This window comes from Aulonocara stuartgranti (genome assembly GCF_965226115.1).
Source record: "Aulonocara stuartgranti genome assembly, chromosome: 3".
In the NCBI taxonomy this organism is placed as follows: Eukaryota; Metazoa; Chordata; class Actinopteri; order Cichliformes; family Cichlidae; genus Aulonocara; species Aulonocara stuartgranti.
Genome location: NC_138941.1, coordinates 55,154,568 through 55,178,558, shown reverse-complemented (window position 1 = coordinate 55,178,558; position 23,991 = coordinate 55,154,568). Strand labels below are relative to the sequence as shown.

General features: G+C 42.6%; 3 protein-coding genes across 3 annotated transcripts in view; 2 read left to right on the top strand and 1 right to left on the bottom strand.

Annotated features, from left to right (window-relative positions):
* Positions 1-23,991, bottom strand: part of LOC309699351 (tripartite motif-containing protein 16-like) — a gene marked incomplete at both ends in the record, with an annotated part of 113,450 nt that overhangs the window by 83,180 nt on the left and 6,279 nt on the right. The window lies entirely within an intron of this gene.
* LOC309699689 (uncharacterized protein) lies at positions 78-15,805 on the top strand. Its single transcript, XM_082522812.1, has 7 exons — positions 78-186; positions 9,660-9,841; positions 10,030-10,255; positions 10,363-10,429; positions 10,838-10,981; positions 11,772-11,921; positions 12,745-15,805. The coding sequence occupies exons 2-7, from the start codon at positions 9,708-9,710 to the stop codon at positions 12,876-12,878; spliced, it is 855 nt and encodes a 284-aa protein (XP_082378938.1). The 5' UTR covers positions 78-186; positions 9,660-9,707; the 3' UTR covers positions 12,879-15,805.
* LOC309699495 (tripartite motif-containing protein 16-like) lies at positions 20,587-23,414 on the top strand. The gene has a single exon (XM_082522532.1). The coding sequence runs from the start codon at positions 20,823-20,825 to the stop codon at positions 22,506-22,508; it is 1,686 nt and encodes a 561-aa protein (XP_082378658.1). The 5' UTR covers positions 20,587-20,822; the 3' UTR covers positions 22,509-23,414.

Below are 23,991 nucleotides of genomic sequence, written 5' to 3'. Positions count from 1 at the left end.
TGAAATATCTTTCAATTTGCGAGAAGGAACAATGTCCTGGATTGATTGTGCATCGATCCATTGGTAATTCCTCAGGGCTCCACTAGAGGGATTCGCGCCTCTTGTCCTTCACTCTGTACAGACGAGTGAAAGCCAGCACTTTGTGTCAGTATCATCATTCATCTCTCCTCGTTTCCCCTGTTTAAGGTAACTGCACGCACAGAACTCTGTGAACTCTGTGTATTACAGTTGACTATTAGCCCACCATCATTGTTTATTGTAAGGAAAGAGGTGAATTGTGGACAGTTTTTGCTGAGAAGTTTCAGGTGAACTCCGTTGCTGTTTAAGCTAGCTTTCACTGGTGTCCCGCCTTATTGAATGACAGTTTTTCTGCCACTATCTGTATTTAAGTTAACTACTGAAAGACATATACAGCGCATAAAGTATTATTTCATTACTGTTGAAAGTCAGCGAATGTGTCAGCTAACATATGTGAGTTAAAAAGATGTATTTACCTTATGTTACAGTTCAAGTTGTGCAGCGTCTAAATACTCTCATCAGTTAAAACAGGGCAACTTAGTTTGGAAACTGTGGTCCTGAGACTGAGTGTATCCATGCAGAGAGAATATGGTTTGGGTTGTGTTGTTTTTGTAACACTCAATACAGACGAGTGAAAACGAGATCTGCGTGTCACTATCATTCATTCAGCTCTCATCATTATTTCCACTTTTTAAGGGCACAAAAATACCAGCAATCTTTACATAATGTTTTGTAAATTCGCACAAATGGGAATAATGGCGTTAAATGTTTTTCAGTAACTAGTAATCTAACTAATTAGTATTTCTGTTGTTACAATGGTGTTGCTATTACTAACAAGAAAATGCAGTGCGGTCAACACACAGAGGGTTGAAGCTGTCTTTAGTTCACAAATATTTAAGAGAAACCGGCCAAATTATAAGCCTGAAGACAAGACGTTAATGAAGAACACAGATGTAAGAGCGGTCAGACTCAGGACAGATAACTGGCAAACTTTTATTATAACTCTGTATCTTGGAAGGACTGAAATAATGTTTCAGTATCTAACATTTGATCTGTGAGTTTATTCTCTCAAAACAATACTTTTATTGTTTTGACATTTACAAACTGAGGTTATTTTGTATTATGAATATGACCTTCTGAATTTACTGTTAAATAACTTTTTGGTGCCACTTTGACTTCTTTCTGATATATTTAACATTTAATTAGTACAAGAACAACATTTAAATGGCATATAAACGTAATGTTAGGAAAATATAGAAAACGGATAACAAAAGGTCAAAGGAACATCTATTCAGTGTGACTGACAGGTGATCTCCGTGCAAAGTAAAAACAGCACAACTGTGAGCTCTCAGCAACTCCCATCTCAACAATGATGTAGACAAAAAAAAGTGGAAAATAAAACACACATTTTAACCAATTGTCCATCAGTGGCTTCTGTCTATTTCAGTGTAATGAACTCTGCAGTATCTTCATGATCCAAAAAATCAAGTCCAGCATAGAGCGGCTGAGTGAATGTGGTCTGGACTCTGTGGAGGAGAGTCATGGTTTCAGAGACGCTGTAGAAAGACAGAATACCTGCTCTGTGATCCAGGTACACTCCTACTCTGGAGGACCGAGGACCTGAGAGGACAGTTTGGATTTTGTTGTGCCAAAATTCATATTTGTTGATATAACACTTCAGTGACCACGATTTTTGATTGAATCCAAAAAAACACGTCTGATTTTCCTACTCTTCGGATATTCTTGTATGTGACTGCTACTTCAACTCCTTTTCCTCTCCACTCCACCTCCCAGTAATAACGTCTAGTCAGACTCTCTTTACTCAGGATCTGAAGCCATCCAGTAAATCTGTCTGGATGATCAGAATAGGATTGTTCTTCTTTGGTATACATAGCTTTTCTGTTCCCCTCAGATAATAACAGATGTGTGTTTGCTGTGTTTGGATCCAGTGTGATTTCACTTGAATATTTTAAGAATCCAGCTCTGGTCTTTGGCTCTGGTGGTGACAGTAAAACATCCTCTTCAGTGACTTTTATTTTTGCAAGTCAAATTCGGTACAAATATGACTTTTATTTTGTAGTACTTCACAATAAAGCCTATCAGATAAATGATTTAGCACCAACCTAAAAATAAACAAACCATATAGACTTTAACAAAATTAAGATTAAGAAACTGCCATGAAATCTTCTGTAAAGATGATCTAAATATTGCATAATCCATGAGCCCAAGTTCATCGAGCAAGAACAAGGATTTATATCTTCATACCCTGAAACACGTCTGCTAGAAGTAACCTGTGAAGCTCTTGTCTGACCTGAAACTGTTTCAATCCCCCTCAAACAACAAAATGACTGGATGTGCATCAGTGAGGGTGGTGTCTGCCCATCATTATGGGCAGCATTATTATTGAGATCTGATAATGCTGTTGCACACCATTATCAGATCTCAATGTTTCCTTCTTTGGAGTCAGAGTGGTATGATTTGGACCGATAATTGAACTGGGACGAGAAATGAAGGGTTTTGCTTCAGGAGCCAACGTGGTGTCTGCACCTCCCTCAGGGGAATACAGGAAGGCGATGTTTATCTTTAATCTGTTAAAAACTAACAGAAACACTATAATGTGACATCCCTGCTCTACAGGATGTGAGGAGAGTGATGTGGAGTGCTTTTGTGTCTGACATAAACATGTGAAACCAGTTCAGACTAAAGAGTGAAACGCTCCTACGAGCGCCTTCAGACTGGTGAGCAAAGCACATGGAAGAGCTGCAGGTAGATGCAGGTGTGGCTGGTTGAGCGAAAGATGAATGAGTGAATCTTTTGTCCTGGGCAGGTATTTGTGTAGGAGGCTGTCATCAGGAGGAAGTGAGTTACCTGTAGATCAAGTTAGCAAGCGGGCGCTCATTCACATGTTTTCATACAGAGGAATGAGTAACTCCCTGGATTTGATCCAGAATGGCTGATGAGTTGCTAGACTTGCTTCTAGAAGGACTTTCGAGTCCACAGCAGGTGCTCGAGTTCATGGACAAATTTCACTTCAGCCTGGAAATGTGAACATCGGGGTGCGACGAGAGGAAACTGTCAGTCTGTGGGCTTAATCGTCTGGAAGTCAAACATATGTTTACCACATTTCAAGCTCCGATTTCAAAGAATCAGAGCTCAAATATGTTTGGGTTTAAATTTGAAGCTATCAAGTGTTTAATCAAGGTGACCTTGAGAATCGTCAGTAAAAGACATTATCATGAAATAATGGGACTCCTGCGTGCGAGCTGCACTAACTTCAGATTTGACCTGAATAAGATTTTAATATGTAGGCCAGCGTGACCTAATAGGACAATGAGAAGCTCAGAGTGGCTAAACGGACTAAACACAGGCGGAGCAGTCGTGTCAGTCGGGGTGTGTCGCTGGGAAGCTATTTGTGTACAGACACAGACACACACAGACATACACCACCCGAGGCATCTCTGTTTGAATACTCACATTTGTGTTAAAGGTGTAGAGAAAGTGTCTGTTTCTGTTGGCGTGTTTTTGTAAACCTTCCTGTTTAACACCCGCAGACTGTTAAACACACAATATGCAATCAGAGTGCATTCAGAAAGGTGACAGGCTCTCGTTTACCTTATTTCAGACCATGAAAAGCTCCTTAAATAAACAGGGAACATTGCTGGAATATAAATCCCTCCTTTGTCCTCAGAGAAAAGATGCCCGGACTCATCTTAAGCCAGCTAAGCTTTCGCCATTGTTGCAGATTCTCGGTCTACCCGCTGCACCAAGACGAGGATAATGTAATGTTGACATAAAGTGCAGCCCTCTCTGCAGAAGCCAAGAAGCTGTCTGATTGCAAGTGCACGTCCGTGCTGCAACTGATCATCTTAATTTAACTCTGCAAAATGTTCTGCAAGAGGAGGTTGTTTTACACCAAATAACAGTTTTATGGGTCCCTGCAGGTCCTTTTAAAGTAGTTTAAAACCCTCCAAAAGTAACCATGAGCAGGATGCCAAAGACATCTTTGATTGTGCTGAAGAGATTTCAGCTGAAGTTAAACTAAGGCCGGGCTCATGTAATACCAGTTTGCTTCAATCTTGTGCTCTTGATTTCCTGGTTTCAGTGTTTTTACTGTTTGCTCATCTTGTTTTATAAGGAAAGTCCACTTTAAGAAAAGGAGAGTAATACCAGAAGAACAATCCTGAACATGTTTCGGGCTTAAAACACTAGCAGACTGTTGTGATTCCTTCACCTTCACCTCCTCCGTCCTCTTTGCTCTGGTGACGCTGTGTTCCCAAGCCAGCTGAGAGCTTGTGTCCTCCTAACGAGGTGCCCAGGAGGCATCCACACCCCATCCTGAACCACCTCAGGGTTCCTGTCAGTGTGGAGGACGCCCCTGAGTAACCGAGCTCCTCAACTCTTTTCCCCTTAAGATGGTATTAGACCAACTCCCTTGTACCCTTAATGATGAGTTCTGTCACCTGTACATGAATTTGAAAAACTTACAGAAGTCCTGTCGCCTTCTTTTTAAGCTCGTTAGACTACTGTGACCTTATGACCAAGAATCTACACGGACGAACAGGTTCTGTTTTTTTTTCCGAGGACAGCTGTGTAGGCAGCGACCACGCTCATCTGTTGTTATGAAGTATGACAGAAACTACTCGGTTCAGAAAATAGAAACAAAGCTAAATCCTTGTAAGCATCAAAGGTGAAAAGAGTTAAGCCTCAGCAAACCCGCTGCGTGGGACACTGCATGGCACGGTGACGTCACACGGTCACATCCATTTATCACTGCTGTTAGCCGCAGCAGCATTCTGCAGACCGACGGGCGTCGCCACTCAGACAAACCTCCACATCATGAGAATTTGAGCATTTTCCACAAAGTTTCATCTTTTTCACACTGTTGCCGCATGTCCGTCTGTGTAATGTGTGAGCTCCTGGTGCATTGTTAAGACTGCAGTTAAACCCACACGATGGTACACTCACGTCTCTAACCGAGCTGCAGCATCAAAACACACAAAGTTGTAAAATGTGAGACATGCAGGACTGCGGCGGCTCACGACAGCACATGTGACGTCATTTTGGAAAATGATAAATGGTCTGGCTCTTATGCAGCACTCAAAGCTCTCCATGCAACAGGCGTTTTTCTCTACGCCAGAGTGCTGTGTCTGACATTCACACATGAGCTGCTCTACATGTGGCTCAGGCGGTAGAGCCACAGTTTGACATTAACTCTGTCGTGAGGTGCCGTTTACCATGTCTCGTTTCAAGAGTCTCTACCCCGCCTCTTAGGGAGAGACCGGTCACCCTTCAGAGGAAGCTCATCTCTGCTGACCCGTGTCATAACAGGAACACAATCACACACTCTGATGAAGCTCCAGTGTGTGTTTGCGTTCAGGGTTTGAAGAATTCCTGTCATTCATGAAATTCTGTCCTGTAAACCAACCAGCGCCTCTTACTCCAGCAACAATGCATGATGGGATACAATGCGAGGATAGTGACCCTTGGTTGTACATTACTCGCAGTGAGGCATTGTGGGATACTTTGAGTGTACTATATACAGTGGGGCAAAAAAGTATTTAGTCAGCCACCGATTGTGCAAGTTCCCCCACTTAACCTTCCTGCCTTCTTGGGACCTTTTTGTGCCACTGCTATGTGTTAAATGGCTGCCATTTCCACTGTGTTCAGTGGAATATAACCAAACTTGCCACAGGATAGTTTTTACCTGTCAATGTTAATATTCCAGTGTGAATTCCTTAAATCAGCCTAAAATGGCTGAGCAGCAGAAATCCCCACACCCATCACCCTGGGGACCATTTTCTGCCCATTGACTTCCATTATAAACGCTATTTTTCATCCCCAAATTATCATCATATGATTTTATTTTTTCTTCTTTTCTTGGATGTCAATGAAGACTCAGGGCCTTGAAGTTTGAATTTTTAAATTGCAAAAAAAATGCAAAAAAATAATGGCAGGTCAAAATGTATGTTGGTGCCAATCTTTGGTCCATCTAAAGGCCTACTTATAATGACAATCACATATTACTTCAACTGGTTTTTTGTGGAAATATTTAGTTTTGTTTTTTGTTTTTTGGGGCTTATAACACAGGGCACTCATGTAATAACACTGGGATTTGAAGGGTTAAAACAACAAAAATATAATTAAAACTGTACATGAATATTTCAGGGAGAAGTAGTTTTACAAGGTTGGCTAATTTAAAGTGTGTTAGGTGAGGCTGTGTGCAGACAGGAATAGGACCCAAGGTGCAGACTCCGGAGACAGAACTTAAACCAAAACAGCTTTAATGCTGAACGCAAACATGACATAACGGGAAAAAACTCAAAATAAACTTACACCGGTGGACAGGCAAAACACACAGCAAAATAAACGGTAGATCACGACACAGACACTAAGAAACACAGGGCTTAAATACACAGAGGGAACCATCAGGGAATGGGTAACAGGAGGGAAACACAGCTGGGGCAAATCAGGCCTAACGAGACAAGGGGAAGCAAAACCAGACACATTAACATCAGACATGGACTTTCAAAGTAAAACAGGAAACATAACACAGACTCACGGGCAGGCACTATAACAAAGGGAACAGAGACGTGGGAACAGGGCAGACACAAACACTGACTGAACACGGGGAAATAGGAACTTAGGATACACATAGACGCGAACTAGACAAGGGGATGCAGGTGATAGGGGAGACAGAGCAACTAAAGAAGACAGAGACATAAGCCATAAGACAGAACTCAAAGAAACCAAAAACTAGAAAGTATAAATAATATCATAAACTCCAAAAACCCTGGGTCGACGACCCAGGCATCCTAACAAAGTGGAATAAAATATGGATATATGGTCTTTTTATAGCGTTTTTGGGCGTGGCTGAGAATGGTCCCTAGGGTAATGGGTGTGAGTTTTTTAAAGGATGGCAGGAGGGTTAAAATGATGACAGAGGTCAGTAATTTGCACCAGAGGTACACTTCAACTGTGAGAGACAGAATGTGAAAAAACAATCCATGAATTCACATGGTAGGATTTGTAAAGAATTTATTCGTAAATTAGGGTGGAAAATAAGTATTTGGTCACCTCAAACAAGGAAAATCTCTGGCTCTCACAGACCTGTAACGTCTTCTGTAAGACGCTTTTCTGTCCCCCACTCGTTACCTGTATGAATGGCACCTGTTTGAACTCATCATCTGTATAAAAGACACCTGTCCACAGCCTCAAACAGTCAGACTCCAAACTCCGCCATGGCCAAGACCAAAGAGCTTTCGAAGGACACCAGGAAAAGTATTGTAGACCTGCACCAGACTGGGAAGAGTGAATCTACAATAGGCAAGCAGCTTGGTGTGAAAAAATCAACTGTGGGAGCAATCATCAGAAAATGGAAGACATACAAGACCACTGATAATCTCCCACGATCTGGGGCTCCACACAAGATCTCATCCCGTGGGGTCAAAATGATCATGAGAACGGTGAGCAAAGATCCCAGAACCACACGGGGGGACCTGGTGAATGACCTGCAGAGAGCTGGGACCAAAGTAACAAAGGTCACCATCAGTAACACACTACAACGGCAGGGAATCAAATCCCGCAGTGCCAGACGTGTTCCGCTGCTGAAGCCAGTGCATGTCCAGGCCCGTCTGAAGTTTGCCAGAGAGCACATGGATGATACAGCAGAGGATTGGGAGAATGTCATGTGGTCAGATGAAACCAAAGTAGAACTTTTTGGTATAAACTCAACTCGTCGTGTTTGGAGGACGAAGAATACAGAGTTGCATCCCAAGAACACCATACCTACTGTGAAGCATGGGGGTGGAAACATCATGCTATGGGGCTGTTTTTCTACCAAGGGGACAGGACGACTGATCCGTGTTAAGGACAGAATGAATGGGGCCATGTATCGTGAGATTTTGAGCCAAAACCTCCTTCCATCAGTGCGAACTTTGAAGATGAAACGAGGCTGGGTCTTCCAACATGACAATGATCCAAAACACACCGCCCGGGCAACAAAGGAGTGGCTCCGTAAGAAGCATTTGAAAGTCCTGGAGTGGCCTAGCCAGTCTCCAGACCTCAACCCCATAGAAAATCTGTGGCGGGAGTTGAAAGTCCGTGTCCCCAAAACATCACTGCTCTCTAGAAGATCTGCATGGAGGAATGGGCCAAAATACCAGCTACTGTGTGTGCAAACCTGGTAAAGACCTATAGTAAACGTTTGACCTCTGTTATTGCCAACAAAGGTTATGTTACAAAGTATTGTGTTGTATTTTTGTTATTGACCAAATACTTATTTTCCACCCTGATTTACGAATAAATTCTTTACAAATCCTACCATGTGAATTCATGGATTTTTTTTTTCACATTCTGTCTCTCACAGTTGAAGTGTACCTCTGGTGCAAATTACTGACCTCTGTCATCATTTTAGGTGGGGGAACTTGCACAATCGGTGGCTGACTAAATACTTTTTTGCCGCACTGTAAACCACAGTAACAGTCGCAGACTCAGGTCGTTCATCTGGTTTCGGTTAAACATTCTTTAATCCGCCACACCTGCTCGCTCATCCGCCTAGACCTGCCTGTGTGTGTGTGTGTGTGTGTGTGTGTGTGTGTGTGTGTGTGTGAAGTCATTTTGTTCCCTGCAGAAAGAAAAACACACACACCCTCACGATGCTTTAGTCTGCGGGGGTGATGAGGCGTGTGCGCCGCCGCGTACGAGCCGCTGACAGTCGTGTAGTAACAGCGAGCGCTCGTGTCGACGCCCGCAGTGTCTTCCTCCGTGTCCGCAACAGTAGCCAAGGCAAAGTTTTGCCACTGTTACCATGGCAACTATCGCTACAACACCCTCAAGGTGAAACTGCGTTTGTCTCTCAAGGCTGTCCATGAAAGTGGAATAAACATTGACTCACACGCGTTCGCAAACAATGAGAGAGACGTTTAATGTTCGCTGTGTTTGTGCAAACTGCAGGCTTTGATTGCGTTTAATTAATTTGATCCAAGCAGGAAAAACCCAGAATAACAGCTTTCATTGGCCCAGATAAGAGCAGCAGATTATTTCTTTATTCCTTTATCTTAAGTGAATGAGGAAGAACGTGTTGGCTTTTCTTCGACCTCGACTGTTCCAAATGCAAACTCTAATATTTGATCTTAAAGTGCAGTAAAAATGCAACTTTATCTGTAATCACTGGTCTTCATGTCGCATTCATGTCTGAATGTTTTCATGCGTTTTATCATTTAAATTAAAAGCAAAGTTTAAATTCAATCATAACACTGTTTAGGGAGGGAGGGGAAACAGGAGGACAAAGGAGGGAACAACTAAGCTGTAGTGCCTCTTCACCTCACTGTGCAATACCTTTGTAAATAGTCAACGGTGCAATAGACTCAATACTTGAAATGTGCAATTCACTTGTATTTTTATTTTTATTCCTATTTATTCTATTTATCCCCTTCGTATATTTTATTTATATCGTCTCTGTATTTATATATATGTGTGTGTGTATAACTCTGTAACTTCTGTCGGTGCTGTGCTTTTTTGGAAATCGAATTTCCCAGAGGAACCCACCCGAGGGATTAATAAAGTTCTATCTTATCTTATCTTATCTTATCTTATCTTATCTTATCTTAATCATCATGTATCCCTCTTTTGTTCTCCCTCAGTGTCTGCGGACGTTGACGGGTCACACCGGTGGGGTGTGGTGCAGTCAGATGGCGGCTACCACGGTGATCAGCGGCTCCACAGACCGGACGCTGCGCGTGTGGGACGCTGAAAGCGGCGAGTGCGTGCACACGCTTTACGGACACACGTCCACCGTGCGCTGCATGCATCTCAACGGCAACCGGTAACAGACTCACACACACACACACACACACACACACACACACACACAAATTAATGTTACACATGAACTCATAGAACTGGGTCAGCGCAGCTTTAACAGAGACACAAACACACACCTCTGGTTCACCTTGACCTGATTGGCTGTCACTGCAGCGATGTAATGCCTCTCTCTCTCTCTCTTTTTCTCAGGGTGGTGTCGGGCTCTCGGGACACCACGCTGCGCGTGTGGGACGTGTCGACTGGCCGCTGTGAGCACGTCCTGACTGGCCACTTGGCGGCGGTGCGCTGCGTTCAGTACGACGGGCGCCGCGTGGTGTCGGGCGGCTACGACTACATGGTGAAGGTGTGGGACCCCGAGACAGAGGTGTGCCTGCACACGCTGCAGGGACACACCAACAGAGTGTACTCGCTGCAGGTAAACACAGCGCAGGAGTCTTTAAACTGAGCTCTACATGAGGCGGTTTAGCATCTTTGAGCTCCTTGTTTTGGTTTTGACTCCACCTCTCCCACCCCTCTCTGCAGTTTGACGGCGTGTTCGTGGTGAGCGGCTCGTTGGACACTTCAATCAAAGTGTGGGACCCAGAGACAGGTAGACCTCACGGACTCTGTTTTCTCACTGTGAACCTGGAGTTATTTAATGAGTTTATTTCTGTATTCAGACACTAGGGGGCAGTAACTCTGGATGACGGGCTGTGTTTATCATTATTACTATAGATTTATTTTGCTTTACATATAACGCACAGGAACATAACTGAAACACGGCCGCCTCTTTCTCTGTGATAAATGAAGAAAGAAAAACAAATATGGTTGATTTTTAATGGTTTGTGGCAAATAATGCAGAAAGCTGCTGCAATCGCCTCTTTTCACTTTTATCTAATTTAAACAGAATAAATACAGTGATGCTCAGAGCGCCCCCTGTTGGTGGTAACCTGCTGTAATCATATAAAAATGAAACGCATGGGTGCCAGTCTAAGCTAAACGAGTGTCTCTTGTTCAGGTGGGTGTGTCCACACGCTGACTGGCCACCAATCGCTGACCAGCGGCATGGAGCTTCGAGACAACATCCTGGTTTCCGGGAATGCCGACTCCACGGTGCGAGTGTGGGACATCCGGACAGGACAGTGTCTCCACACGCTGCAAGGTGAGAAGCTGGTAACGTCCCTTAGAGGGAATCTGTCCGATTAAACAATGAGAGCAGCTTGAAGGTGAGGGTCGCCGTGGAACTTCTGCGCCAGATCGCTGACTCGGCAATAAAACAGGCTGACTCAAAAGTCCGCAACCCGCTGGGAGGAAGTGAGGAAACAGGGGGCATTGTAAAGGCTCTGAGATGACGTGAATAATCATGTTAAGGTCTGAGGCAGAAAGTGAACCTGAGCTGTGGTCAGACTCGTGAGAAATAAAACAAACCACAGGGTGTTTGTTGGTGTTCTGAGGATACTTTCATGCAAAGTCTGTGACGGCCTGTTTAGTCTTTTATGGTTGTGGATTTCACAACGTTTGCTTTTCATCTGTTCAGCTCACATGTGCGGGAAATTCGAGCCACATGGATTTAGCCAGAAAGTACAGCTAAAGGGAATGTGAGTGGTTTCAAGGGTTTTTGGTGACTGGATGAAAAATTGGACTCGCTGCCAGTGGTATTGAACTTTATTTTCTGGGACTGTAAATGTCCATGTAATTTCTCTCTTTTTTTCTTTTTGGAAATCTGTCCAGCAGTAAATATTTTAAGCAGCAAATATTTTAGAGCCAAAGAAGGAGGAAATGATTCAATATGAGAATTTACAACTCAGTGAAATCAGGTTATATCAAGATGCACATGCTGACGCTCATATAAGAAAGGATGCATAAAGTGATACCGCTGAGAAGAAAGGCTGCTCATGTAAAGACAACTGGTTGAGGTCAAGGGTCACGGTGTAATGATGCGTACTTTTCAGGTCCCAACAAGCACCAGTCGGCGGTGACGTGCCTGCAGTTCTGTCGTGGCTTGGTCCTGTCCAGCTCTGACGATGGGACGGTCAAACTGTGGGACCTGCGGACCGGAGCTTGGCTGCGGGACGTGGTGGCGCTGCAGAGCCGAGGATCAGGTGAGGGGTTCGCGCCACCTTAGGTCGCTAGGGAAAAATGTATTTTTCTGGCTGTTACTGAGTCAATTCATTTGCAAAGAGGTATGTGGTGCTTGCTTTTCTGTTTGTTTGTTTTTTGCTAGAAGGCTGCTGTGATTGCCATTCACTGAATTGTAGTGAAAGTTTGAAAATGCACAAAGTGGAAACACAGGGGTTTCTTTCACTTTGAAGGCAGTCAGTCACTTTTTCCATCCTGCACAGCTGGAAACGTGCATGACAGCACAACGTTTAATTTGTAAGCAAGCAGCCTGTATCCCATTCGCACTGCACTTTTCACAATTTCACTCGTGATTGGTGAGTGGTTTGCCTTCCATGCAGATTACAGGTTACCGTGGCGGTCTGCTAGCAACTAAATCAGTCACAGTGTGGTGTTCGGTGTAGCTCATATACCTCTTTGGAACCAGTTTCACCCAATCTTGTCAGAAAGTACACGTTTCTATAGCAACCGGTGTTTCCCAGTCCAAAAAATATACAAATTAAAAATGAATAAATTCTCAACTTCATCATCATATAAAATGATACAAAGAAGATATTTTTAGTAACTGACTCAATTATATATTATGTGGTTTTTTGTAGTGTCAACATTTTAATGTGGAACTAACAAACAGATTAAATACATTCACATTTCAGTAGAAAAGACGCTAAATGAACTGTAATGGTGCAGGTAGATGCAGTATTCACTCTGTTATTAAATATTAAGAAAAAATATACGTACCTGAACTTTATTTATGTCCTCACCTGTTATCACATGTCTGTGGCTAAACCAATCACGTCTTTGATCCAGGTGGAGTCGTGTGGCGAATCAGAGCGTCCGACACTCGCCTGGTGTGCGCCGCCGGCAGCAGAAACGGCACTGAGGAGACCAAACTTCTCGTGCTGGACTTTGACCTGGACGAAAAGAAGAAAGAGACGGACTGAGGAGGAAGTGACATCATCAAACGCGGTTAAAGCCCAGATTTTTTTTTTTTTTTTTAAAGGATTTGGGGGTCGGCTATTTTATTTCATTTTTTTTAAAGAAAAGTAACAGAAACTCATCACACTTTGACTTTTTTGACCAAAGTCCTGACTGGATCCGACTCTTCTCGTCAGTCAAACTGATAGATGTGAATGTTACAGCTCGTCTCTGATTGGCTGGCAGAGGCGGGTGGATGAACCCAGTGTGGATAATTCAAACAGTGTGACTGATAAATCCACAAGGACAAAAAACATGGATGTAAATGGACAAACAAGTGCATTTATTTCAATCAAAATGGCCCAGAGAGGACGGCTTGTAAGAGAAGTGTTGGATTTCTTGAATGTATCCAATGAGAGGAAGAACGAGGGCAAACAATTTGTTTTTGTTTGTTTGTTTGTTTGTTTGTTTTGCTGCTGAACCAACAAGGAGGTCAAAGATGCTGTTTAACCAATGCAAATGTACCAAATCTTGGCAGCTGGAGAGACACGGGCAACTTTTAGAGGCAACAGCGATGAGCGATGTCACAGCATATAAACCAAACCTCACATTTAGTCAGTATTTTTTTTTTAAACCATCACATTGTTTCACATTTATTCTCAGCAGCTGAGCCAAATTCTTCATCTCTGTTGCCTCTAAACAGCGTGTTTTGATCCTGCGGTAGAGTTACATGCTTGGTGCTTGGGATTCGTTGGAAACGGTGAAATTCGGGAATTAAAGCTTCTTTTCCCATCATTAAAAAGAGGGAAGACTAAACCCTCGAAACATGTTGGCCACAGGCAGAGCCTCACATCTGCAATGGTTGTAACACTGGAAACTTTGTCAAGCTTTACAGAAACATTATTTTTAAAGAGAGAAAGGCGATTACTCTGGTTTACTGCACGCTAAATCACTCGCAGACGCACATGTCCAAATGATTTATGCCGCAGTTTTACTTGTAGTGCAACAACTTTCTGCCAAAAACCTAAACATTTTCAAAGGGGTGGCACCGGCTGCTGCTCAGCTCTGGCATTAGCCTGTTTCTGTTGAGACACTGAAGTATTAAAGTGGGGAAAGCACAGGAGTTAACAGTTCAAAAGGTGGCTGACTTCCATTTAGCGCCTTCAGTTTCAGGGTTGTGGTTATTTACTCGCCGTCAGGGCTGGAGGGGGTGGGGGCTGCACACACGAGCTTTTGTAAGTACGGAGTTATTGTTGCTGTTAAACTCATTCTGTGTGTGAGAGAGGCCTTTTTTCTGCTCAGTATTAATGAGAGAGTCTTGAATGTTTTAAAAGCTTAGGCTTCGGTCACGCAGGCTTAGAGAGCAGTTGTTGATACTATGGAAACCTCTGGTTGCTAGGGGAAATTGCATATTCCCCTGACTGGTTGCTAAGTGATTGCTGACTGCTGCTAGGTACTATTTTATTATATGTATCATTTTTCTTCCTTCTGCACACCTGTCATTCATTCAGCTGTGCAGAGGTTATGAACCACTTACCTGTTGTGAAATTGATCACGAAGGCTGAGCTGCACCACCTTGTGACTGTGTTGCTAGCAAATTGTTGTGGTCACCCGTAGTTCGCTTGGAAGTTGCCAACTTGTCTGCAAACACTAGCCAACTGCTCCCCAACACAAAACAGAAAATTTGCTTCTTACTACGTACATTTCAAAAGGTTCAACTTTTATTTCGAAGGTGAACTATCTCTGTTTCCAGTTTGTGTTGTGCTTCTCAGTTTAACAGCTGCATAGTTGGTGATGTTTGCAGACAAGGCGACGCCTTCCTTGCAAACTACAGGCAGTTGCTAGAAACTACTCTCCAACGAGTCTGGGAATACACATTTTTCCATAGCGACCAGTAGTTGCCACGGAATCGCACACCACTCTCTAAGACCTGAATGACTGGGGCCTCTCCTGCCTTTACACATAGCTGCTAACATTAGCATTAACACAGTTTTTAAAATAAAGAAGAGAAAAGTGAAAACGACCCTTGAACACTTCACATGACCTCGGTGAACATTTTCTGCCTCCATGGATAAAATATTTTTATACCTAAGTAATTATGTGCTTTTACTTTAAGTCATATTACAGACATAAAATAAAACCTGTTTTGTTTCTCATTAGAGAACAAAGCAGGTTTTAAAGAGCCACATTTATGCTCTGAGTCTGCTCTCCACATTATGTTTTCCAGCCACCTTTTGATGTCTTTCTATGATTTATCAGATAATCAGCATTAAGTCTGATCAGTGGTTTGTGTATATTTTTTAGGACATTTTTCCACCCTGTATTTTGTATCATTTTTCCCTCTCACCTTCTTGTGCAGGACTAAGCTGATTGATGAGGAGATGTTTAGCAGCCTAGTGTTAGCTACAGTTTTTGTTGTTAAACTTTCCTCAGACTGTGTGTTTATGTAAAGTGCACAAAAACTCTTTGACGTGCATCGACTTTATTGTTATTAGTTTGTACTTTCGTCACGACTTCACATTAGAAACTTGCATTGCACTACATTATATGTTCCATTACTTTTTTAATTTGTGTTTTTCCCAACCCACTGCCGCAGCACATGGGGTCACTCCGCATGTTTTTCTAAGCTTGTGAAATATTTAGAAAAATAAGATAAATAATTAAAAACAATTCCTCTTTACCGATATTAATCCGATAAGCTGCTGTTGCCAGGCAACAACCCAGGAGCAAGTTGCTCTATTGTTCATTTCCCCTGACAACAGGTGATACGTTTCAGGCAGGAGAGTTGACCTTTTTGCAGGTGTGAGGCTCTCTGACGATGTAATCATGTAAAATAATGTAAATACAAGAGGATGTACATATTCAGCTTTTTATAAGAACACAGCAGAGAAAATATTGTCGTGGATGGAGGGATGACTCTGAATCAATAAAGATGAGTTTTATAAAGTGCTGACTGCTTGTCTTTTGTGTTTTAAACATTGCTTTTGAAATGTGATGGGAGTTTTCTGCTGCTTTTCTTACAGCTCCTCTGACTTTTATTATGAAAAACTCAAACCAAAGTGACCCAGAAGAATTTGTAACTCAGTTTTATGGTAGTTGGATTTCACTCTTGATGCACACCTGTGTTGTATTAACACTGCAGGTTATGTGTCTGCAATTTACAGATGTCCTCTAAACGTTTCACCTGCAGCTGATCATAAAGAGGAGAGCACCAAATGTCCAAACATGAGTGAGCTGAAGGTGTCTGCCACTGAAACCAAATAATTTAAAAAACAAAAACCACTTTAAATGAGGCTGTGGTCAGAGTTTTAGTTAAGCACTTAGTAGTACTTCCTAAATACACGGGGAAACCCACTGATGTTGATGAATGTCCTCACAAAGACGGCCAAATGCCGTGTACACAGAGCTGCTTTGAGGTAAACTCTGGTTTACCAAAGTAAAAGAATGGCTCATACGACCTCAATGAAGTCGTCACTTGAAATTTACAGGTGAGCTGAATGCTGACAAGCACACATCGTTCTCTTCCTTCCTTCCTTGGTCATTTTAATGTTTGTTTACTGCAAACGCTCATATTCAACAAGAGGAAAAGAAACAGGCTAGAAGGGGGACAAGGAGAGGAGGGAGAGAAGGAAAGGAGGAAGGAAAAGATGGGGGAGGAGGGATGGAGGAAGGTAGGAAGGGAAAAGATGGAAGAGGAGGAAGAAAGGAAGGAAAAGATGAAAGAAGAGAGTAAAAGGAAAAATATGAGAAAGGAAGGAGAAGAGACTGACAGATGGAAGTGAACGTAAAGCCACGTTGAACTTGGTAATGTAGCGAGCTCTAACGTCAGCTTGAGGTTTTTCGGACCAACTTCACTGGTACGAGACTGAATCTGATCTCTGTGGAGGAATGTAGAAACTGCGCTTCATTAAAGCAGCGGAAACCCAGACTTTAATGAGTCGAGTTTATTTTAGCAGCGTCTTGGAGTAGACTCTACTACACTCAGAATCCGTTTAAAGGAAGCTTATTTATTCTCAACCAGGATGAGACGAACTCTGACTTTGAATCTCTGTCTTCCCACACATCTCCTGTCTGAGCCTCGCACCGAGCTTTCTGCTTCAGTATGTGGGAGTTTGTAGGAGAGCAGATAATATTATGCAACCAGAACTGGCTGCAACACCCCGTACGAGGAAAACTGAAGCATGTAGGTGTTTTTTTCCTTTTCTCTGAGCTTCATTGATAAAACTAATGAATTAAATCTAAGCTGTGCAGCAGGTCTGTGCTGCTGCTCATCAGTGCTCTGCACATGTGGATGGTTTTCTTCCTGCCTAATGCTCCGACATGGAAGAGTCAGATTTTATGGGCTTTCTATTTTTACAACCTGCTGGAAATGAAAGGTGCAGCGTGAAAGTGTGTGTAGAGTTTGATGTGTGTTTGTAGTAGCCTGATAACGTACCGCCAGCTGACACAACAACAGGCAGACGACTGCAAAATCCCAAACAAAGAGAGCAAAAACAGCTGAAGAGTGAAAAAAATGAACCAGAAAGACCAAAGATGGGAAAGAAGAAAAGATGAAGGAAATGAAGGGAAGAAAGTGGCAGAGGGGAAGAGGAAACAGAAGAGGCAGAAATGGAAGGAAGGAAAACATTGATTAGGATACAAAAGAAAGATGAAGGAAAGAAAAACAATTCAAAGAGGAGAAACAAATGAAATATAGGGAAGGACAAGTGAGGAAGGAAATAAAGCAAAGAGAAAAACACATGAAGACAAGCTAAGTAAATGAAGGTGGAAGCAGGAATGATGGAAACACCGAAGACAAAGGAAAGTGGAATAAGATGAAGAAACAAAAGTACATTAATGTGAAGGATAAAAAGAAACAAAAGAGGAAAAATAAAGTAAATAAGGACAAAGAGGTTATAAAACAGAATAGGATGCAAAGTAAGGAAAAGGTAAATAAAAGAAAGCAAATGAAAAGCCGTGGAGGCTTCAGCTGAGACTGAAGAAGTCATCTATCCATCTTCTGCTTATCCACTCTGGAGTCAGAACACCAGCCCAACATAGTGCTATAATTTGTATCCAGATAATTAAAGTAACTAATTAATCTCCTTAAGACTGAATTCTGTGATATTTACATGACAAATTAAAGTTGGAGATCTACTAAAAGACAGAGTTAAACTCAGGCTCCATCCTATGATTTAATGATTTATATTACAGGGGCCTGTTTTTCTGTCCCCAAAGGGTGACAACATAGAAACGTCCCCACTAAAATAGTAATACGGCTAAATGCACACACATGTACCCCTAGGAAAAAGTGTGTGTGTGTGTACCATGTTTACATACCTGTGTGGGGACCAAGAATTGGAAGTTTACCATACTTGTGGGGACCAACAGCCCTTATGGGCACAGAAAATAGGTTAGACCAGTGTTTCCCAACCTTTTGAAGCCACGGCACATATTTCACATTAGAAAAATCAAACAGCGCATCACCAAACAAAAATGTCTCAAAAAGCATTTTGATCATTTATCTTAGCAAAATAGGCTCAGTTTGTCCCCAGTATACCTTTTTGCTTTCTTCTGACCATCACTCATGACGGCCTTCATGTGGGCTGGAATTTTCTCCAGGACCCAGACTGACTGCTTTTTCTCTTCAAATATTTATCTATTGCTATTATGTGCTGTGTTCTGACAGCATGACTATTATGTAATATCTTCTTCTGTTTGACAACCAACTTAATTAGAACAGGTGGTTGTACCGCCCTCTAGTGGAAGAGAATGTAATTGTTCTGCCTGTTACTCACTGCGGTCACTTGGAGTACTAATCAGGTGAAACCAGATAATCTTCTACGGCACACCTGTGTGCCACGGCACCGTTTTTGGGAAGCACTGGGCTAGTGTTAGGATAAACATCTAGGGAAGGATATGAAAACATGACTCTCTCTCTCTCTCTCTCTCTGTGTGTGTGTGTGTGTGTGTGTGTGTGTGTGTGTGTACGCGCTGCATTTCCTATAAACCCTCACAGTTTAATGAGTCCCAGCCGGATGTTTTGATGTTGAGTTTTACTGTCTGCGAGTCTGAGAGCTTTTCCCTGACTTTATTAGGTGTTTTAATCCCTCATACACACACACACACACACACACACACACACACACACACACACACACACACACACACACACATTCTCTTTTAATAGGAAGCTATAGATATCAGAGCAGGCTGCTGTGTGTGTGTGTCCCATATTTTATTTTTGTAGCTTGCACTGAGGGCTGATTGATTATGTATGTTCTGCCTGCAGCACTGCGGTGTGTTTGTTGACCTTCTTGTAAGCGACACACACAGGGAAGCACGAACTGTAGCACGTTATAGGTGAATAACACCAGCGCAGTCTCTAATGCAGCTCAGGCAGCTTTGCAACTCAGCGCCATCACTGTTGTGAGGTGTTCCTGTTATTTTGTCCACCCCATCCTCATATAAAAATAGAGAGAGAGAGGATGGCATTTGTGCTTTCAGTGAGATGAAACAATAATAGCTTACAGACATGAACACACACGTGCATCTATGCTTGTGGACCTTCTGTGACATGATGCGTAATCCACACAGCTGTGAAGGTAAGTCATACCTTAAGAAAACAGTGATTTGAGGTTAAGGGGATTCCTCTGAAGTGGTGCAAAAGTGTGAAAAAGGTCAGAAAGAAGTTGTTTAATGTTTGTGTACATGGACATGTCTGGGGATAAATGTATGCTCACCACCTCAATGAACTCAAGCAACAAGGAGCAAAAGTCCTTACTGATGCGACACCAGTGAAGTCATACAGGAAACAATTACTTCAACTTATTTGTGTGTTTGTTTGCTGTTGTGAAACTGTAAGTAAAGAGTGGAAGGTGGATCTAGCTGAGAATCTGCACGTTTTCTGAGCAATGTCTTGTGATTGACATGTCATTAGCTAAAAACTATGAACTAGTTACCACTCTTTCCTGATGCCTGAGTGTAATATACAAAGAGAACCTAATATTTTGTTCAATATGACAACAAACCATTGAGCGGTGAACACATCAGAAAAATGCTTGCTTGATCTTGTCACATGGTCATTGGTCATTTTACCATACACTCCTTTTTGACTTGACCAGTAGTCTTTTCACAATCACAAGGATATTTTGCAATGACCCTGGTGAAGGCCACAGGGGGAAATGTGTTGGTCACGCATTAAAACTGGTTCCTAATACTTTAAGTTTCACTGGAGTCTTCATGTCATTAGATCTTTGTCTTCGCCATGAACCTTGAAAGTTGTTCCAGAAAGGTTTGTTGCTATTTTAATGTAAAGAACATGGTTATTTCTGTTGCAGCAGCTGTTATAAATGCAAAACTAAAATGCAAGATTCTTTTGACTAATTAACTTTTTGCAGGAATATCTGTAATTATATGTGCAGACTCTGCTGACTGTTCAAAGCAATGCAGTGGCATTTATCTAGTTCTCATCCTGTTACAGCAACATTGATTACTGCCTATAAAAGCAATAAATAAATAAATAAAAGCAACCAGCATATGTTTGCTAACCTAACCCTGCTCTCCACATATGCTTTGATTAGGTCAGCAGCCTCTGCTGTTCTGACAGTTATTGTTACATGAGACGTTTCTGTCCAGCGTTCATTAAAGCTGGATTTTTAAAAATTATTTATATAGAAGAAGCAGTAAATAAAAATGGTTAAACACACAGTTTCACTCTCTAACTGCTCCTCTTCCTGGAGTGAAGCACAGCCTGATAACCCTCCCTCTTCTTCCTGCTCTTAAACACAGCACCTCCTCTCTGTCCACGTGTTTCCTCGTTCCCTCCCCTTCAGATCTGCACTTTGAAGATGGGTGTAACCAACATGTGGTGACGTGTAAGAGCTGACAGGCTCCATTCACTGCAGAAACATGTTGTTGAGATCAGAGCTCAGACTAGTTTCAGTTATAAGGAAGTGAAACTCACACAGTCACTGACACTGAGAGGAGAAATGGCGCAGAAAGGAGTTCAGCTGGACCGAGAAACCTTCTCTTGTTCCATCTGTTTAGATCTACTGAAGGATCCGGTGACTACAGCCTGTGGACACAGCTACTGCATGAACTGTATTAAAAGTTTCTGGGATGAAGAGGACAGGAAGGGAATCCACAGCTGCCCTCAGTGCAGGAAGACTTTCATACCGAGGCCTGTCCTGGAGAAAAACGTCATGTTTGCAGCTTTAGTGGAGCAGCTGAAGAAGACTGGACTCCAAGCTGCTCCAGCTGATCACTGCTATGCTGGACCTGAAGATGTGGCCTGTGATGTCTGCACTGGGAGGAAGCTGAAAGCTATCAAGTCCTGTTTAGTCTGTCCGGCCTCTTACTGTGAGAAACACCTCCAACCTCACTATGATGCAGCTCCGTTAAAGAAACACAAGCTGGTGGCCCCCTCCAAGAAGCTTCAGGAGAACATCTGCTCTCGTCATGATGAGGTGATGAAGATTTTCTGTCGTACTGATCAGCAGAGTATCTGTTATCTCTGCACAATGGATGAACATAAAGGCCATGAAACAGTCCCAGCTGCAGCAGAAAGGACTGAGAAGCAGAAGGAGCTCGAGGTGAGACGACTCAACATCCAGCAGAGAATCCAGGAGCGAGAGAAAGATGTGAAGCTGCTTCAACAGGAGGTGGAGGCCATCAATGGCTCTGCTGATAAAGCAGTGGAGGACAGTGAGAAGATGTTCACTGAGCTGATCCGTCTCCTCCAGAAAAGAAGCTCTGATGTGAAGCAGCAGGTCAGATCCCAGCAGGAAACTGAAGTGAGTCGAGTCAAAGAGCTTCAGGAGAAGCTGGAGCAGGAGATCGCTGAGCTGAAGAGGAAAGACGGCGAGCTGGAGCAGCTCTCACACACAGAGGATCACAACCAGTTTCTACACAACTACCCCTCACTGTCAGCACTCAGTGAGTCTACACACTCATCCAGCATCAATATTCGTCCTCTGAGCTACTTTGAGGATGTGACAGCAGCTGTGTCAGAGACCAGAGATAAACTACAGGACATTCTGAGAGAGGAATGGACAAACATCTCACTGACAGTCACTGAAGAGGATGTTTTACTGTCACCACCAGAGCCAAAGACCAGAGCTGGATTCTTAAAACATTCACAAGAAATCACACTGGATCCAAACACAGCATACACACGTCTGTTATTATCTGAGGGGAACAGAAAAGTAACATTTATGAATCAACAACAGTCTTATTCTGATCATCCAGACAGATTCACTGATTATTATCAGGTCCTGAGTAGAGAGAGTCTGACTGGACGTTGTTACTGGGAGGTGGAGTGGAGAGGGGAAGGGAGAGTTCGTGTAGCAGTCGCATACAAGAATATCAGCAGAGCAGGGACGGGCTGTGAATGTGGATTTGGATACAATGACAAATCTTGGGCATTATATTGTAACATAAACAGTTATATATTTCTGCACAACAATGTCCAAACTCACCTCTCAGGTCCTCGGTCCTCCAGAGTAGGAGTGTACCTGGATCACAGAGCAGGTATTCTGTCTTTCTACAGCGTCTCTGAAACCATGACTCTCCTCCACAGAGTCCAGACCACATTCACTCAGCCGCTCTATGCTGGACTTTGTCTTGGGTTGTATAATGGACTTGGAGCCACTGCAGAGTTGATTAAAGTCAAATAGAGAAGACAGGTTCATGTTGATCCCTGACCATTATATGTACTTGTGTAGTTTCTAAATGAGGCTTTACATTTTAGAAGCTGAGAAGTTCAGTGGTCCATTGATGTGTGAAAATAATATTGCACTGATTCAAACTGTACTTACATTTATATACCTTATATATCATCAATATAAATCTGAATGTGTTCTTATGGCTGATAATCATGTGAGTTTAAATGATACTACTCTTCATATTCAGCATGTTTGACTCTGTATGAGTGAATCACAGGGGTTAGAAGTTTGTAGGTCACGATGCAGGTCTCACACTATACGGCCCGATGCTCTGATGCGACCTGAGTGCTCACACTGTGCGTCCATAACATGAAGCCTATAACACAAAATCTGTCTCAGCACAGTGCAGTCCATTACCAGTGTTCGGTCCTCCAGCACCAGCTGGACTGGTTAAAACAGCAGAACACAGGATCCATCAGACAAGCGACTCAGAATGAGTTGGACAATGCTGCGGTCGAGGTACTGCAACTACATGACTTGGATGTGTGTGAAAAAGTACTCTGGAAACCTTCAGAGATACCTGACTCTTGAACGATGGGGGATTATGAAAATTATGATTATGAATTATTATTATTATTATTATTATGGATTATGAAAAGATTGTAGTGACTTAAATGTGCCTGATGGAGTTAGTAAAGGTGCAGCTGTGCCTCGAGCTGATGACAGCACCATAGAAACGGATGTGTTAGTGGAGGAGGTTTGGACACACGTCTGCTTTAATGTGTTTTGCTATTAAAAGATGACAGAATGTTTTATTCATACTAATAGTTGTTAATAAATAGGATTTGCTGAATCAAATTATGTTCTGATATTGTTTTTGTATCATCGTTACATAACATCAATTTCCACATTGTACACATGCAGTTATAGTGATGACAGACACATTAGTAATGATGATGTGAGACACTTACTGACATGTACAGATGGATTTTCTAAGTATGCATGCAGGTGTCTTCAAACCAAGGCAGCAGCATCTGTTGCATCTGCTTTTGAGGATGTTCTGAGTGAAGGACGTGTACCTGTTAAACTTCCAACAGATGAAGGCGAGGAGTTTAATAATAAACATTTGCATCAGCTGATGGTTCAGTTTAACATCACACATTTCTCTGCATAAAGCCAGATTGAACCAAGTGTTGTGGAGCATTTTAACAGAAGCTTTAAGGGCCGTATGTGAAAATACTTCACATCTGTTAACTTATGAAGACATGTAAACGTGGTCCAGGACCTTGTGCTGTCAAGGCCAAGCAGCCGGTGTAAAGAGGTTGGAGCCAAAAGCTGACTCGGTACATGTTTGTTTGATTTGAAGGAAAACTTTATTTATCGCACGGATCAGAAAGGCTGAGGTGAGACGTGGAGGAAATTCCACAGAGCAGGACTCACTGTAACAGAGGGAGAAGGTGAGTTATTTCTAGATGAGGTTAAAGGTGAGTACGAT

Coding starts and splice junctions, on each gene's coding strand:
- LOC309699689 (XM_082522812.1), top strand. CDS start 9,708: ATGGCGGCTACCACGGTGATCAGCGGCTCCACAGACCGGACGCTGCGC. Junction 10,430..10,837: donor AGTGTGGGACCCAGAGACAG/GTAGACCTCACG, acceptor TCTCTTGTTCAG/GTGGGTGTGTCCACACGCTG. Junction 10,982..11,771: donor GTGTCTCCACACGCTGCAAG/GTGAGAAGCTGG, acceptor CGTACTTTTCAG/GTCCCAACAAGCACCAGTCG.
- LOC309699495 (XM_082522532.1), top strand. CDS start 20,823: ATGGCGCAGAAAGGAGTTCAGCTGGACCGAGAAACCTTCTCTTGTTCC.